Source organism: Petaurus breviceps, unplaced genomic scaffold (assembly GCF_028583685.1).
Source record: "Petaurus breviceps papuanus isolate PSGF00001 unplaced genomic scaffold, PetGlider_PUasm1.0 90510, whole genome shotgun sequence".
NCBI lineage: Eukaryota > Metazoa > Chordata > Mammalia > Diprotodontia > Petauridae > Petaurus > Petaurus breviceps.
Window position 1 is genome coordinate 1,657,294 of NW_027187267.1, and position 15,849 is coordinate 1,673,142.

Here is a 15,849-nt window from a genome sequence, read left to right on the forward strand (position 1 = left end):
TATGTATAAGGCCAAAGGTTAGAACTGAATCCCCCCCTCTGCTCTTGGGCTCAGTGCCATAAAACTAATTCTTGTTCTTGTATGAACTTATTATTTGTCCTGTACATGAGCATGTGTTCATTCTCAGATCCTTTACCTGCCCTGGGCACTATAATGCTTGCCACTGGTGCCTCCCCTACTAAAGGACTGTGCTCTTTGCTGGGTACCTTATCTTCCCCCCACCCTCCACCATTCATATTCTTAGGCTGCCCTGGCCTGGAAAAATTGTTCTCTGTGACTTTTTGTTGATTTTCCTGATCAGAATATGATCTGACATATTTTCTAGGTTATTGCAGAGGAGGTGTGTATGGTAATCAGAGCAAAAATGCTGATTCTCACTCTACCTTCTTGCCTTAACTCCCATAAAGATAGAAAAATGTAGAAATGAGGGAGAATATTTCAGGCATGATAGTCATTTGGGTGAATTTATAGAGTAGCAATGTAAGAAGTCTGGATAAAATTTAGGAGTGGCTAATAGCAAAATCTGGTTAGATAATGATTGAAGGGGTGAGGGTGGGAGAGTAGTGTTAAATCCAGATTAGGGCCAGATTGTGGGAGGTTTTAAATGTGACCTTGAGGAATTTTATTTATTCTATGATGAGTAAGGATCAACTGAATATTCCTTGGCAGGGAGTGAGGAATTGCTCTGAAAGTTTGAAGCTTGGATTGTAAAGGGAAAAGAATATATAAAAAGAGAAAGGGACTAAGCATTTACATAATATCTACTATATTTCAGGTGTGAGTTCAGTTTTTTTTTTACATGTCTAGTTTAAGATGTGTGCTGGACATACAATTCAAGATGTATGAGAGGCAGCTGGAGATGCAGACTTGGAGGTCAGCAGAGAAATTAGGGCAGAATATGTATATTTGAGAATTGGCACATAGAGATGGCAATTGAATGCATGGAAGCTGATGATATGGCCAAAGTAGAGTAGTTTAGAGGGAGAAGAAAACAGGGCGCAGAACAAAACCATGTGGGATGCTTACTGTGAGAGGGTGGATGGGCATTCAGCAAAGGGGCCTGACAAGAAGCTATCAGATAAGTAGTAAGGGAATCAGAGGAGAGAAGTGTCCTGAAGACCTGGAGAGAATAAAGAATCGAGAATGATCAACAATGTCAAAGGCTGTTACAAAGTTGAGAAGAATGAGGATTGAGAAAACATCTTTGGATTTGGTAACTAAGAAGAAACTGATAACTTTGGAAAGCCCAGTTTTGTTGGAATTATAAAGCAAGAAGCCAAATTGTAAGGAGTTAGGAAGAGAGTGAAAAGAGAAAAAATGGAGGCATCTGTTGCAAATGGCTTTTTGAAAGAGGTTTAGCTATAAAGGGAAGAAAAGATATAGGAAGATAGTGGGTTTGGAAGGATCAAATGAGGATTTTTTTCAGAATGGAAAGGAACATGTTGGTCACCAGAAGGAAGTGAGCCAATAGACAGGGAGATATTGAAAATAAGTGGGCATGATAGATTCAGGCAAACTTTTGGAAGAGACAGGATGGAATGGGATTGTTTGTGCAGGTAGGGGTTAACTTTGATAAAGAGTAAAGCCACCTCATCATGTGATATAGGGGTGAAGGAAAAGATGGGACAGTAGTCACATGAGTCATGTGAGATGAAGAAGAAAGAAGATGGAATTTATTTTTAATGACCTCAATTTTTTTTTTTTTACATATGAGATGAGGCAATTTTCTTAATTGAGAGGGTGGAGGCAGGAAAAACCCATAGAAAAATTTCAGGAAGAATGAAAAATTTTGAAAGAGCAACTGTAGAAAGTGGGATAGTGAGTTGTTATGGTAGGTATTGTAAGAGTTCTGAGCAGCATTGAGATCCTAATTGAGGTTGTGTAACATCAATTTATGATGGATTCAATCAGAATAGTTGCATGATTTTCTACACCTTTATTCAGTAGCACTTGTGTAGTAGTAAAGGTGTTAGGTGGTGAGAGAGATCCAAGACTGAGGTATAGCAGGGCACAATCAGCAAAATTATAAGAGACTGGGTACTCAAAAGAAGAGGACAGTGTAGAATTGAATTCATTCACCAAGAGGTCAAGATGGGGGAAAAGGTTAGTGCAAGGGAAATGGACTGGGAGAGACTGAATGGCCAAGGGATTGGAGATCGCAGTGTGGATGAAGAGGAGGGTTTGGTAAGAGAAGGCAGAAGGAGAGGGGAAAAATATTATGGTCAGATTAAAGAATTTCCACATTCTTGAATATGCAGTTGGTATATTTATGTGTAATGGTAAGATAAAGAGTATGACCATTTTTGTGTATGGTTAAGGTGGTGTGGGAGAGTAGTTGGGGAAGGGAGTAGACTGAGAAGATGAAATTTTTTTCTATTATCATCTATACTTTTTTTTGTAATTCAGTTAATATTTCCACTATGAATATAGATGCTAAGGAATTTGGAGGACATAATCTTACTTTTAATATTGGTTTGTTTATCTATGTCTCTTCTCAGGATAATCCAGAGTCCTTTTTTTATTCTTATTTACTTTGTAAATTTTTGTTTTTGCTCTGTCTGATAACATGATTGCAATTCTCCTTTTGTGTATTTACCTGATACATAGTAAATTTTGTTCCATACTCACATCGTTCTGTGTATGTCTCTGCTTTTTTAGGAATCGTTATTATAAACAACAGATTGTAGTATTTTTTAAAAATCCAAATGTCACTCTCTTTTATTTTATTGATTTGTTTAATCCTTTCATATGTGAGGCATAAATTACTTTTATATTATTCTCATTCATCTTTATTTTTTTCTGAATAAGCATTTTTTGGTCTTTCCTATCTTTTTAAAGATAGTACTGTGATTCTTCCATTATTTTTGCTTAACCCACTTCAAGGGAATTCTATTCTTCCAGACTCTTTCCCCCACACGTCTCACTTCTCTTTCATTTGTCATGCCTTTCCATAGTTTTATTTAACTTATTAATGACATTTTCTTCTGCCTTTAACCTAGTTATATAATTCTTGTGTTTTTTCTCTTACTTAGTTATACAAAATCCTTCTTTCAACTTCTTTAATTTTAGATTTAAAAAATTTCTAAACCTTTTTATAATAAGTGTTTTTCTTTATCTTCATTAATTCTCTTACTTTTCTGCTTCTTCTAGACTGTTACTATTTGATTAATTATTTATGGGCAATAGTTGTAAATTTTTGAGAGCTGTGCATATCCTTTGACTATCAATAGATAAGGGGAATGGCTTTTGTTCGCATGTAATTATGTGATAAATTATTTATATCCATCATATATGTTTATATCCACTTAGCAATATACAAATTATATATATGCATATGCATTTTTGTTATTTGTTTATATCTTGTGTATAACACATTCATACCTGACAAATTTGATACAAATATTTCCCCCATTCTACTGCTCCCCTTTTTATCCTACCTAAATTTATTTTGTTTGGACAGAAGATTTTCAGTTGTATGTAGTTAAAGTTATATATTTTATCTTTTGTGATTGCCTCTATTCTTTGTTTGGTTAAGAATAAATGTTCAATGAATAGTTTTAAAAAGCATAAGATCAACTCACCATTTTAAATAGTATGACCTTTAATATTGAGTTCATATATCAATTTTTAATTTATTGTTGAATATGGTGTAAGGAGTTGGTCTAAGCTTAATCGTGCCGGATTATTTTGCAATTTTCCCTGAAATTTTGTCAAATGGAGAATTCTTTTAAAAGTAATTTGTCCATTTAGGTTTATGAAATACTAGTTTATTAAGTTCTATTGTTTCTGTTTCCCCCATTGTCTAGGCTTTTCCACTAATAAATGCTATTTTTTAAACGAGTACAAAACTGATTGATGGCTGCTACTTTAGAATATGTGTATGTTTACAAATGTTATTCCTTTATTCCTACATTTAAAGATTTTTCCTTGATGTTCTGCATCTTTTGTTTCTCCAAATGATTTTATTGTCATTTTATTGAGATCTGAACATTGATACTTCGATAATATGATTAATATAGCACTAAAATTTCAAATTGACTTTGGTAATATTGTAATTTTTCTTACATTGATACAGGCCACTCATGAGCACTGAATAATTAGCCCTTTGGTTGTTCTGGCTATTTAAAAAAAATTCTTTAAAGATCACTTTGTAGTTGAATCTGTGCAAGTTTGTGTATGGGTGCACACGTATATGTGTATATGTGATTTGGTAGATAGATCTCCAAGTATTTTATGCATTCAATAGTTACTTTGTAGTTCTATATGCATATGTACTTATTTTGAATGGAATTCCATTTCTTTTAATGTTTCTTGGATGTTGTTATTACCATAGTAAAACACGATTGGTTTTTTTTTTTTGGTTTTACTTGGAGAAAGAATTTTTTCTGAATTTATTTTTAAAAATCACATCACTTTGTGTGTTTTTGTTTTATTTTTTCTTTCTAAGTTACATGTAAAAACTGTTAATATACTTTTGTTAAAAAAAACTTGTGTTCCAAATTCCCTCCCTTCCTCTCTCCCCATCTTCCCTCACTGAGAAGACAAGAAATTTGATATAGTTTACACATGTGTAGTTGTAGTCATACAAAACACTTCCATAATAGTTATGTTGTGAAAGAAAACATACCCTGTCACCTCAAAAAAAACCTAAAAAAGTATTTTAAAATCTGTATTCAGATCTCACCAGTTCTTTCTCTGGTGATGGATAGAATTTTTCATTGTAAATCTGTAAGAGTTGCCTTGGATCATTGTTTTGCTGAGAGCTAAGTCATTTACAATTCATCATACAATATCGCTGTTACTGTATATAATTTGACTCAGTTCTCTATATGTTTGAGAAATCAGGCCTTTATCAGAGCAACTTGCTTCAATTTTTTTTTAACAGTTAGTATTGTTAACTATATTTCCCTCCATCCTATTCTCTCTCCCCACTTATTCTATTCTCTCCTTTCACTCTATCCCTCCTCAAAAGTGTTTTGCTTCTGACCACTACCTTCCCTGATCTGCTTTCCCTTCTATCATTTCACCCTTCCCACATTCTCTTATCCCTTTCACCTCCTAATTTCTTGAAGGGTATGATAGATTTCTATACCCAATTGAGTGTATATGTTATTCTCACTTTGAGTCAATTCTGATAAGAGTTTAGGTTCACTCTCTCCTCTTCACTTCCCCCTTTTTCCCCTTTACTATAAAAACTTTTTCTATTCCCTTCAAATACTGAGAAAGGTTTCATAAGTTACAATTCTTGTTTTTCCATGTAGGAATGTTAATAGTTCAACTTTGATAAGTTTCTTATGATTTCTTTTCCCTGTTTACTTTCTCATGCTTCTCTTGCTTCTTGTATCTGAATGTCAAATTTTCTATTCAACTTTGGTTTTTTCAACAAGAATGCTTGAAAGTCCTCTATTCCACTGAATGACCATATTTTCCCCTGAAACATGATACCAAGTTTTGCTGGGTAGGTGGCTCTTGGTTTTAATCCCAGTTCCTTTGACCTCCAGAATATCATATTCCAAGCAGCTTTGATCCCTCAGTGTAGAAGCTGCCAGATCCTAGCTTATCCTGATTGTGTTTCCACTATATTCAAATTGTTTCTTCCTGGCTGCTTGTAATATTCTCTTCTTAATCTGGGAATTCCAGAACCTGGCTATAATATTCCTAGGATTTTTCTTTTTGGGATCTTTTTCAGAAGGTGATCGGTGGATTCTTTCAACCTCTATTTTGCCCTCTTGTTCTAAATCATCAGGACAGTTTTCTTTAAGAACTTCCTGGAGGATGATTTCTAGGTTCTTACTTTGATCATGGCTTTCAGGTAGTCCAATAATTTTTAAATTATCTCTCCTGGATCTATTTTCCAGGTCAGTGGTTTTTCCCATGAGATATTTCACATTGCCTTCTATTCTTTCATTTGTTTGTATCTGTTTAACAGCATCTTGATTTCTCATAAAGTCATTAGATTTGATTTGCTCCAATCTAATTCTGAAGCAATGATTCTCCTCATTGAGCTTTTGAGATTCTTTTTCCATCTGGCAAACTCGGCTCTATAAAGCATTCTTCTCCTCATTGCCTTTGTGAGCCTCTTTTGCCATTTGAGTCAGTCTGTTTTTTAAGGTATTATTTTCCTCAGTCAGGCTGTTGACTCTCATTTTGTAATTTTCTTGCATTGTTCTCATTTCTCTTCCCAATTTTTCCTCCACTTGTCTTATTTGCTTCTGAAGGTCCTCTATAGCCTGTAACCAGCTCGTATTTTCCTTTGAAGTTTTTGGTGCAGGAGTTCTGACTTCACTGCCTTCCTCCTGTTCCATGCTTTGCTCCTTTTTGTCCCCCAAATAGGAGTCTAATGTTGGAATCTTCTGTCTGCTTTGTTTCCTTTGCCTGGTCATGTCGCCCCTCAGTCACTTGACCCCTGGGCTTTTTGCCACAATAGGACTCTGCCACCAGACAGGGGAGCTTTCATCCCAAACGCTGGGGTTTTCTCAGCTGCCGGAGGTATTAGATGGGTGCCCTCCCTGAAGCCTCCACACGCTCTGGCAAGCTGGAGACATGCCCTAGGACCTCCACCCTAGACTGCAATCCAGATCCAAGCAGGTTAAAGAAAGAGCGATTACCCCTCAGACTGGTGCTTGGTCCCCCTACACTTTGCAGGCCAGAAGCTGAAGCTGTCACGTGGTCCTGCCTGGCTGTGCCTGCATCTCAGTGGCTTCTCACCCCAGGGGCAAAAGTCATGCACTCCCACTTATTGGGTACCAAAGTCCAGACTGCACTGACCTCTCACTTTGTCCTTCAAATCTATGTGTTGATAAATCTGGAAACGGCCACAGCTGCTGATGATCTGGAGTCCCTCCGGCCGGTGGCTGGTCAGGCCCACTCTGGGGCTAAAGCCTTAGTATGGAGCTGGGCTTGACTCCAAGAGCACTGGGCTGGCTGATTCCTGCCGAACTGCCGGGCTGTCCTCAGTGGGAGGTTAGCTTCTCTGTGTCATTTTGTGGGTTCTGCAGCTCCAAAGTTTGTTTAGAGTCCCCTTTTCCCATGGATTGGGGAAGGTAGAAGCTGGAATAGTGGGGAGGTCCTGCTTCTATTCTGCCATCTTGACTCCCCTCCCCCCTTTCTTAATAATTCTTGAAAGATTATGTCTAGGCTCTTTTTTTTTCTTGTTCACGGCTTTCAGGTAGTCCAATAATTTTAAAATTATCTCTTCTGGATCTATTTTCTAGGTCAGTAGTTTTTCCAATGTGATATTTCACATTGTCTTCTTTTTTTCACTCTTTTGTTTGTTTGATTGTTTCTTGATTTCTCATAGAGTCATTGACTTTAATTTGCTCCATTCTAATTTTTAAGGAATTATTTTCATCAGTGAGCTTTTGTATTTTCTTTTACATTTTACTAATGTCTAATTTTTAAGAATTTTTTCAGTGCATTTTTTTGCCTCTTTTTTTTCCATTTACCCAATTCTGCTTTTTAGGGCATTTTTCTCCTTATTGGCTTGTTGGACCTCTTTTACCATTTGGCCTAGTCCTTTTTTTAAGGTGTTACTTTCTTCAGTATTTTTGTGTGTGTGTCTCATAAACTATTGACTTATTTTTCATGATGTTCTTACATGAATCTCATTTCTCTTCCCAATTTTTCCTCTACCTGTATTACTTGATTTTCAAAATCATTTTGAGCTCTTCCATGGCCTGAGAACAATTCATATTTTTTTCTCGAAGACTTTGTATGTAAGAGCTTTGATTTTGTTATCTTTTAATGAATGTGTGTTTTGATCTTCCTTGATACCATAGTAACTTTCTATGGTCCATTTTTTTCCCTGTTGTTTGCTCTTTATCCCAACCTGTTACTTGACTTTTAACTCTTTGTCAAAGTTGGATTCTGCTTCCAGAGTGGAGGGTGCACTGTCCCAAGCTTCAGGGGTTTTGTACAGCTATTTTCAGAGATACTTCTAGGGACCTGTAAGTTTTCAGTTCTTCCAAGGTGGTATGATCAAAAGAGAGGTGTTTACTCCTGTCCTTACCTTTGCTGTGGTCTTAGAGTGACAACAAATACTCTTTTCCATCCTGGAACTGTGAGGAGGATCCCTGTTCCACTGTAGCTGCAAGCTCTGGTGTGCTAGTGCTTCCCTCACCCTGAACCTGCAACCTGGGACTTAGACCTAGATCTGAGTATGGGGAAAGCAACAGACACCTACTCCCTGTTCCAGCAAAGGGACCACTGTAATGTCCTTCTGACCAGTTATTTCACCCCTTTACTACATGTGAGCTCTATGCCTTAGCTCTGGAAGCAACTGCTGCTGCTGATTAAGTGCCTCCCAAAGCCTTCTGCTGGTTTTCTGGGGCTGGGACTGTGTTGGAATACCCTGCCCTAGACTGTGCTCCACTTTCACATAGCTGCAGCAGAGTTTTCCTGCCAGCCTTCTAAGATGTGTTGGACTGGAAAATTGTTTCATTCTGCCATTTTGTGGGTTCTGAAGCACAAGAATTTTTTTAGAGTCATTATGTAAAGGTATTTGGAGTATTTTCAGGGAGAGCTCAGGTGAATCTCTGCCTTTATTCTGCCATCTTGGATCCACCTCTATGTTTTTGTTTTGATATGATTACTGTATTGTTTTTTTTAATGTTGATTCATTCTTACATCAGTGATATAAATCCCATTTGTTCATATGAATTATTTCTTGGATTAAATAATATCAGAAGTTAGGTACTGATGTAATTTTTTTCATTATGCTTAAAATTATAGCACTTAGTTCACTAGTTAATCGACTCTGAGTTCCACCCCAGTCAATTAAATTATATATCTGCTACAAAATCCTCTTTTCCCATAATATTTACTTCATCTCTCTTTCTCAAGTCCTCTAATCTTCTAGACTTGTAGTAATATGAAGGTTTTTGATTATACAGTTTACTAATAGTACAAAAAAACCCCAAAAAATCAGAGAAATAAGTACTGATTTACTATGTCATTTGTGAAGAAGATCATGACCCAAGTAATTTCTAACCATAACTAAAACTTCTAACTTCTCAATTCTGGAAACACCATCCCATCCACCACTCTAATGATAACAGTGAAATTCTTTCAAGAAAACCTTCATTATGTTTCTGTGCAAGATTAATAATTAAAGTTAGATTTCCAGGAAGGGAGTTATCAGTGTTTTATTATGACCTGTCTCGGTATTTTTTCCAGACATTAGAGTTAACTATCTCTCCAGAATGACAAGGAAAATTGAAACTCCCTAAGACTGAATTGCTTCTTAAAGATGCAATATCCATATCTATAACCTTTTTGGGAGAGGCTATTGAAATTAGAGTTACAATTATTTTTGAGATAATACCCCTATTTTCCATAATTCCTTGCTTGTTATGCAAATTAATTGTTTGCTAATAAAGGCTGATTCTAACAAAATATTCTTTCCTTGTTAAAATAATTTATTTACATCATTTAACATTCTTTAATGAATAACTGTCACTCTAGTCTATTTTTCTTCCATTATCTATAATTTTTAATCTCCAACAACTAGATTGAATAGATCAGATGGCAGTCATTTAATTTGTGCACCTTTTTCATTTAAAAAATCTTTCTTCTTGTACACTAACATCTGTAGCAGATGATCAAGAGATAGAAAAATTCTTTGAAAAGATTGGTAAAAATTTTAAATTTAATTAACTTATGCTTTGATCATCATTGATTTCATTGTAAAGGTGGGAATAAGGGAGTATGGTGGAAAATATCTGAAGAAATTTTTTCAGAAACAAGAAATGAGAAAGAAAATATTTGTCATATTACGCAGATGCCTCATGGCATTGCATAATAACTACACTTTAGAAAAAAGGATTGAGATGGAATGGACACCACAATAACAACAGAAATAATGAAACTGATTACAATTTAACAGATGGAAAATGACTTATTAGTGATATGAGAATCATTTCTAAATTACATGTCAGTATAGAATCAGGCCACTGACTTTTTTGTATAAAGAATGAAATCGATACAAATCCAGAGGAAAATAATATTCAAAAATATAATATGAAAGTAAAATAACTCCAATTTCACTTTTTAAAATTTTATTTTATTTTCAGTTCCAAATTCTTATTTTTTTTTATTTTCCAGCCCCTTCCCCACCCTTTGAGAAGGTAAGAAATACAAATCTTTTATACATACGAAGTCATGTAAATATACATTTCCACTTGTTTGTCATGTTCTTGAAAAAAAAGAAAAAGAAAGGGGAAAAATTTGCTTCAATATGTACTCTGAACCCATCAGCTCTCTATGTGAAGGTAGATAACATTTTACATCTTGAGGCCTTGAAGTCCTTTTGGATCTTTGTATTGATCAGGATTACTAAGTCTTGCACAATAAATAGGTTTTTTTAAAATAATATTCATTGCTTCATTTTGCACCAATTCATAAAAGTCTTCCCAGGTTTTTTCCCTCAAAACCATTCCCTTCATCATTTCTCATAACACAATAATATCGTCACAATCATATGCTATAATTTGTTCAGCTATTTCCCAATTGATGGGTTTCCTCTTTTTCAATTATTTGCAACCACAAAAGAACTGCTATAAATATTTTTGAACATATGGGTCCCTTTACTTTTAATTTGATTTCCTTGAGGCCTAGTAGAGGTATTTCTGGGTCAAAGGGTGTGAACAGTTTTATAACTATTTGGGTAAATTGTCCAAAATTCCAACCTGATCTGTCAAGCAAGTTATGGATAATAAGAAAGTTGATAGAGATAGAGGAAAGGGAATTCATTAAAATAACTTCATGTTGAAGTATACCCAAAGTACCATAATTGCTACAAGCAGAACAAAGAAACTAGAAAATCACATTTGGGAACAAATGCCTTCTTTGTCATGATATGGCAGCCAAGGACATCACTGGCTTAGATTATCAACTGGTCTAATACTGAAGGATAATGGAAAATTATGTATACAATTGTCCTATAAAATAGAAGTAATGGAAGATAAAACATATTTGAAGAAAACTTGGCAAGAGACCCAACTAAGCAATATAATCCTGAATGCATTTAAGGCTAAAGCAGCAATAAGGATAAGAAAAAAAGATGAAAGATGACATCTATAACTATATACATATGTACATTTATGTAAGCATATATAGATATATAAAAAACACAGAGTTCATTATCAACTATGGAGGAGTTACTATACTTAGACTATAATACTACAGTATCAAATGTGATTATGGAGGAGGTAGAAATATCACCGAAGAGAGCAATGATGTGGAAAGCAGAGAGCTTAGACCAAGCCAATTATACAAAGAGGTTTTCAGTTCTGGAGGTGATATGATTTTAATAGCATTTTAAATTCCTAAAATGTTCGAGTCAGGAAAGATACCAAAGATGAAGGAGCGGGGTGGGGAAATCTGAGACTTTATTCCTACTGTGAAACAATTACTCTTGACTCCACTGTCTGAGGACCAGACCTATAACATTCCAGCCTCTGATAAGCAGGTCCCCCACCATCCTTCATGTGGATTATGCCATCTTACCCACTCACTGTTGTGTTTGCCTCAATTTCATAATAAGAATGAGGAAATCTCTTTTTCCATAGATTAGCTTCTCATCTCTCCTTATCATAGCACAAATCTATAGGTTGAGATCCCAACCACAGTTAATAGTCATGTAATTTATTATATGTAACATGAGTCACAGAGTTTCTTAGCAGTAACAAGTAATTAAAATGTAAGCAAAGAAGATATAAAAGTTTGTGATGGTGGCTTGAAGCTTATGTTACCAATGGGCTTTAGGAAAGTAGGGAAAGAAAAGCTGCTGTTGACTGTATTTCTGTTTCCCCCTCTGTTACCAGGTGCCATATCTACTGATTTGACCTGCAGGGTATTAGCTTTTAGTCCTCCTCCCTTGTCACTCATCCAGTTTCTCTCCTTTCAATCTCTAGTCCATCACCCCATCTGCTTGAATCTCACTCTAGCCTCTAAGCCTTAATGAGTAGTGTCTCCATAACTGGAAGAAAGTCCTTTCATCAAGATGAAAGAAACTTCCATACTAACAAAGTTCTTTTGAATGCTTGTGAAAAATATAAGCCCAAATATTTTTTTTTTGCTTTTTGGAGGGCAATTGGGGTTAAGTGACTTGCCCAAGGTCACACGGCTAGTTTTTGTGTTGTGTCTGAGGCTGAATTTGAACTCAGGTCCTCCTGACTCCAGGACCAGTGCTCTATGCACTGCACCACCTAGCCACCCCTTAAGCCCAAATATTCTTTATCCTCCTGGAGGAAGTTTCAGTACTTCAGAAACTCCAAAGTTTCAGTAAATCCCAAATCTAAAACTAAGTATCTAGTCTAAAACTAGTTAACAGGAATAGTCAAATGCATACTCTTTGGGGGCCTTAAACTTCTCACTTAAATATATCTATATCCCACTCACTCACTACTATTACTCCTTCTAAATCTCTTCCTCGCCTTTCTTTTATTTTACTTAAATATTTATTGAACAAACCCAGGGTAGTAGCAATCTCCTAGATAATTTAGAATAAATGTTCCCCAGCTTCCTCAGTCTGTAAAACTCAGCAGCCTCTTTTTGCCTTGCTCCTCTCTGCAGGTCATTACCTGGGGACAACTTCCTGAGAACATAACCGTGGTCACTGAATTCCTCTTGCTGGGCTTTTCCAACCTCCAAGAAATGCAGCTTTTGCTCTTTGTTATCTTCCTTTTCCTCTATCTCATCATCCTGATTGGAAATATCACCATTGTCACTGTCATCATCCTGGAACATAGCCTCCATACCCCCATGTACTTCTTCCTAGGTTCTCTCTCTGTGTCTGAGACCTGCTATACCTTTGTTATCCTGCCGAAGATGCTCATCAATCTTCTCTCTTTTCTCAGGACTATCTCCTTTACTAGCTGTGCTGTTCAGATGTCCTTCTTCCTTGGCTTTGCAGCCAACAACTGCCTGTTGTTGGTTGTGATGGGTTATGATCGCTATGCTGCCATATGCCACCCTTTACGTTACCCCATCCTCATGAACTGGAGGACATGCAGAGTACTAGTAAGCATTTGTATGGTGACTGGCTTTCTGATCTCAACAGTAGTCACAGTCTTGGTCTTCAGCTTGCCTTTCTGCAACTCTAATAAGATTAACCACTATTTTTGTGACATTTCACCTGTTATTCACCTTGCTTGTGTTGTCACTTATGTCAATGAGCTGTTCATATTTATCTGTAGTGTCTTTGTGCTCATGGTTCCATTTATTTTCATCTGCATTTCCTATGGCTTCATTGTCAGCACCATCTTGAAGATTCCATCAGCTGAGGGGAAACGGAAGGCTTTTTCTACTTGTGTCTCCCACCTGACAGTGGTTGTAGTTCACTACGGCTGTGCATCCTTTGTCTACCTGAGACCCTCATCCAGGATGATATCAGTTAAAGACCAGTTGGTAACAGTTACTTATACCATTATTACCCCCTTGCTGAATCCCATGGTTTATAGCCTTAGGAATAGAGCTGTCCAGGTAGCTATTCAGAAAGTTATTAGCTGGAGAGAGTTTCCTCACAAAATCATATAATTTTAATATTGCACAGCTACAGATACAAAATCACAGCATGAAAAGATGTGTCCATATCTCTTGGTTAGGTGCTATTCCATTGGCTGGATGCTTTTCATATTTGTAAAGGGATTTTTGTGATGACAGTGTATATACATAGAAAGCATTTTAGGATGCCAACTGTGAGAATTGGCAGGAGGATTCAATGCCAGAAAAAGAGGTACTGAATATTATGAGGCAGTGTAGAGTAGCAGAATGAATGCTGATTTTGAAATCAGGAAGAACTGGATTCAATCTTATCTCTTACATTAACTGGTCAGGTCATTTAGCCACCATAAGCCTCAATTTTCCCATCTGTAAAATAGAGATAATAATACATATAGTATCTACTAAATCTACCTGTGTCTCCCACCTGACAGTGGCTGTAGTTCACTATGGCTGTATATCCTTTGTCTAGTATCAACTAAGCAGCAGTTTAGTTGTGAGGCTCAAGTCAGAAAATATATTGAAAACACTTTGGAAATGTTAAAGTTAGTAAATATCAGTTATTATTAAGAGAGACTTTAAGTGAGGAGGTAGAGAATGTTAACCCAGTTAATTCTCTATGAGGCTTAGGAAAAGATCAGTCTTAACTTTTCACAAATATTTGTGTACCCTTAGGTATGATTCTTAATGACCTTTCCATAAAAGAATTTTTTTTTTATTATTGGAAAACACATTCTTTGCAATATGGTGCCAAGTGTTGCTGCAGAGCATCCCATACACTGGGAAAGGATATTCAGGCATGCACACTGTCATCTATCTAGGTTTTACTTCAGCATGTCGGGGTCTAGGATGCAGAGAGCAGTTGTGTAAAGAGGTGTTGGCAAGCTGGTCTGGGTTCTAAGAGGACTAGAAAGTGGATATAAAGATAGTGGTTTTTAAGTGAATTTCAATGAGAAGGCAGAAAGTGAGTGTGGAAGAGTGCAAGGCACGTTTCAGGGTAGAATTTTACTTGGATATCCTGCCCTTGTATGGACACAATGATGCTGATGTGTAAGAGGGATAGGGATAGCGTTTATACCCTCTGAATAGAACATAGTGTTTCCAAATTAGGAATTAAAATCAACAAACATTTTTTTAGCTTATCCCTGTTCTGATTAAGTCACAAGTCCATTAAAAATTGAGATACTTAGAATAATCAGTACTCTAATGAACCTGTGATCATATTGATTTGGGGTTTCCCTCATGGATGGAGATGATAAACCATCCATGCCTCTCAATTCTATTTAGCTCATAATAATTTTCTCAACAAATTTTCTATATAGGGGGGCATATGACCTTCTCTAGTTCTTCCTTGATTTTTCCTGACAGAAATTCAGAATATAAAGACAAAAACAAGAGTATTTGCCTTAAAGGAACTTATATTTTGCAGAATCATGGTCATTTCTGAATCTGCCTCAGGAGTCTTATGGCAGAGGCATAATGTTTCATAGAGCTACCAGACAGCCCAAGTAGAGTATTGTGTGGAGGGTTTAGAGGGAAGGAGGTCAGATAGTAGTAACAAAGCCATTGCTAGGAATTCTGGGTGAATTTTCACAATCACATTGATGGGGAATTCCTGCTTTATTGCAAAATAATTTGTCAAAGATATAGAGCTGGAAGAGACCTTGGACAGCTTTTAGTCCCACAACCTTATTTTAGAAATGAGGAATTGAGGCCCAGAGAGGTCATAATTTGCCCAAACTCACAAATCTTCCAGGTTGTAGAGTTTTTTTTTTATCAAGTCCATGATTAGAACCTTAACTAGCAGGCTGACTGTCCATCCATAGTGATGCTTTGTGTTTTTAGACCTGGGGATATTTAAATGTGGTAGGGAATGAACCAGTATGCATAAAGAGTTGAAGATGAGAGAAACAGAGGGAATGGTTCACACGACAAACCCACATTCAACAAATTTTCAAATGTCAAAAGATGGAAATAGTTAAGACTGTGGGGAGTGGGAGGAAAACAGGATCATTAATACTATTGGTGACACTGTGAATTATTCAAACATTCTCAACAATATAGAATTTATGCTAAAATATACAAAATATCCATGCCATTTGATTCAGATAGCCAGCTATTAGGCATGGGCTTCAAGGAAGTCAATAACAGGAGCAAATATCCAAAATAAACTAAAAATATGTGGTTGTACTTTATTATTTAAACTTTTATTAATGCCTTGTATTTTTACATAATTCTTCATTTCCAAATATACCCTCCTCTTTCCCCTCCCAGAAAGTTGTTTCTTTTTTTTTTTTTTTTTGCTTTTTGGAGGGAAGAATGCAGGGAAATTGGGGTTAAGAGACTTGC

The 15,849-nt window shown here is 36.2% G+C and overlaps 1 protein-coding gene across 1 annotated transcript; it reads left to right on the plus strand.

Annotated features, from left to right (window-relative positions):
* Positions 1 to 2,091: 2,091 nt before the first annotated feature.
* Positions 2,092 to 13,536, plus strand: LOC138142007 (olfactory receptor 10R2-like). The gene is made up of 2 exons (XM_069062926.1): positions 2,092 to 2,184; positions 12,520 to 13,536. Exons 1-2 carry the CDS (start codon positions 2,092 to 2,094, stop codon positions 13,534 to 13,536), a joined length of 1,110 nt encoding a protein of 369 aa, XP_068919027.1.
* The last annotated feature ends 2,313 nt before the right edge of the window (positions 13,537 to 15,849 follow it).

What these genes read in the sequence shown, in the direction of transcription:
- LOC138142007 (XM_069062926.1), top strand. Translation starts at nt 2,092, where the DNA reads ATGGGGGAAAAGGTTAGTGCAAGGGAAATGGACTGGGAGAGACTGAAT. An exon ending in TGGATGAAGAGGAGGGTTTG is followed by an intron (nt 2,185 to 12,519) that starts GTAAGAGAAGGC and finishes AATGTTCCCCAG; the next exon opens with CTTCCTCAGTCTGTAAAACT.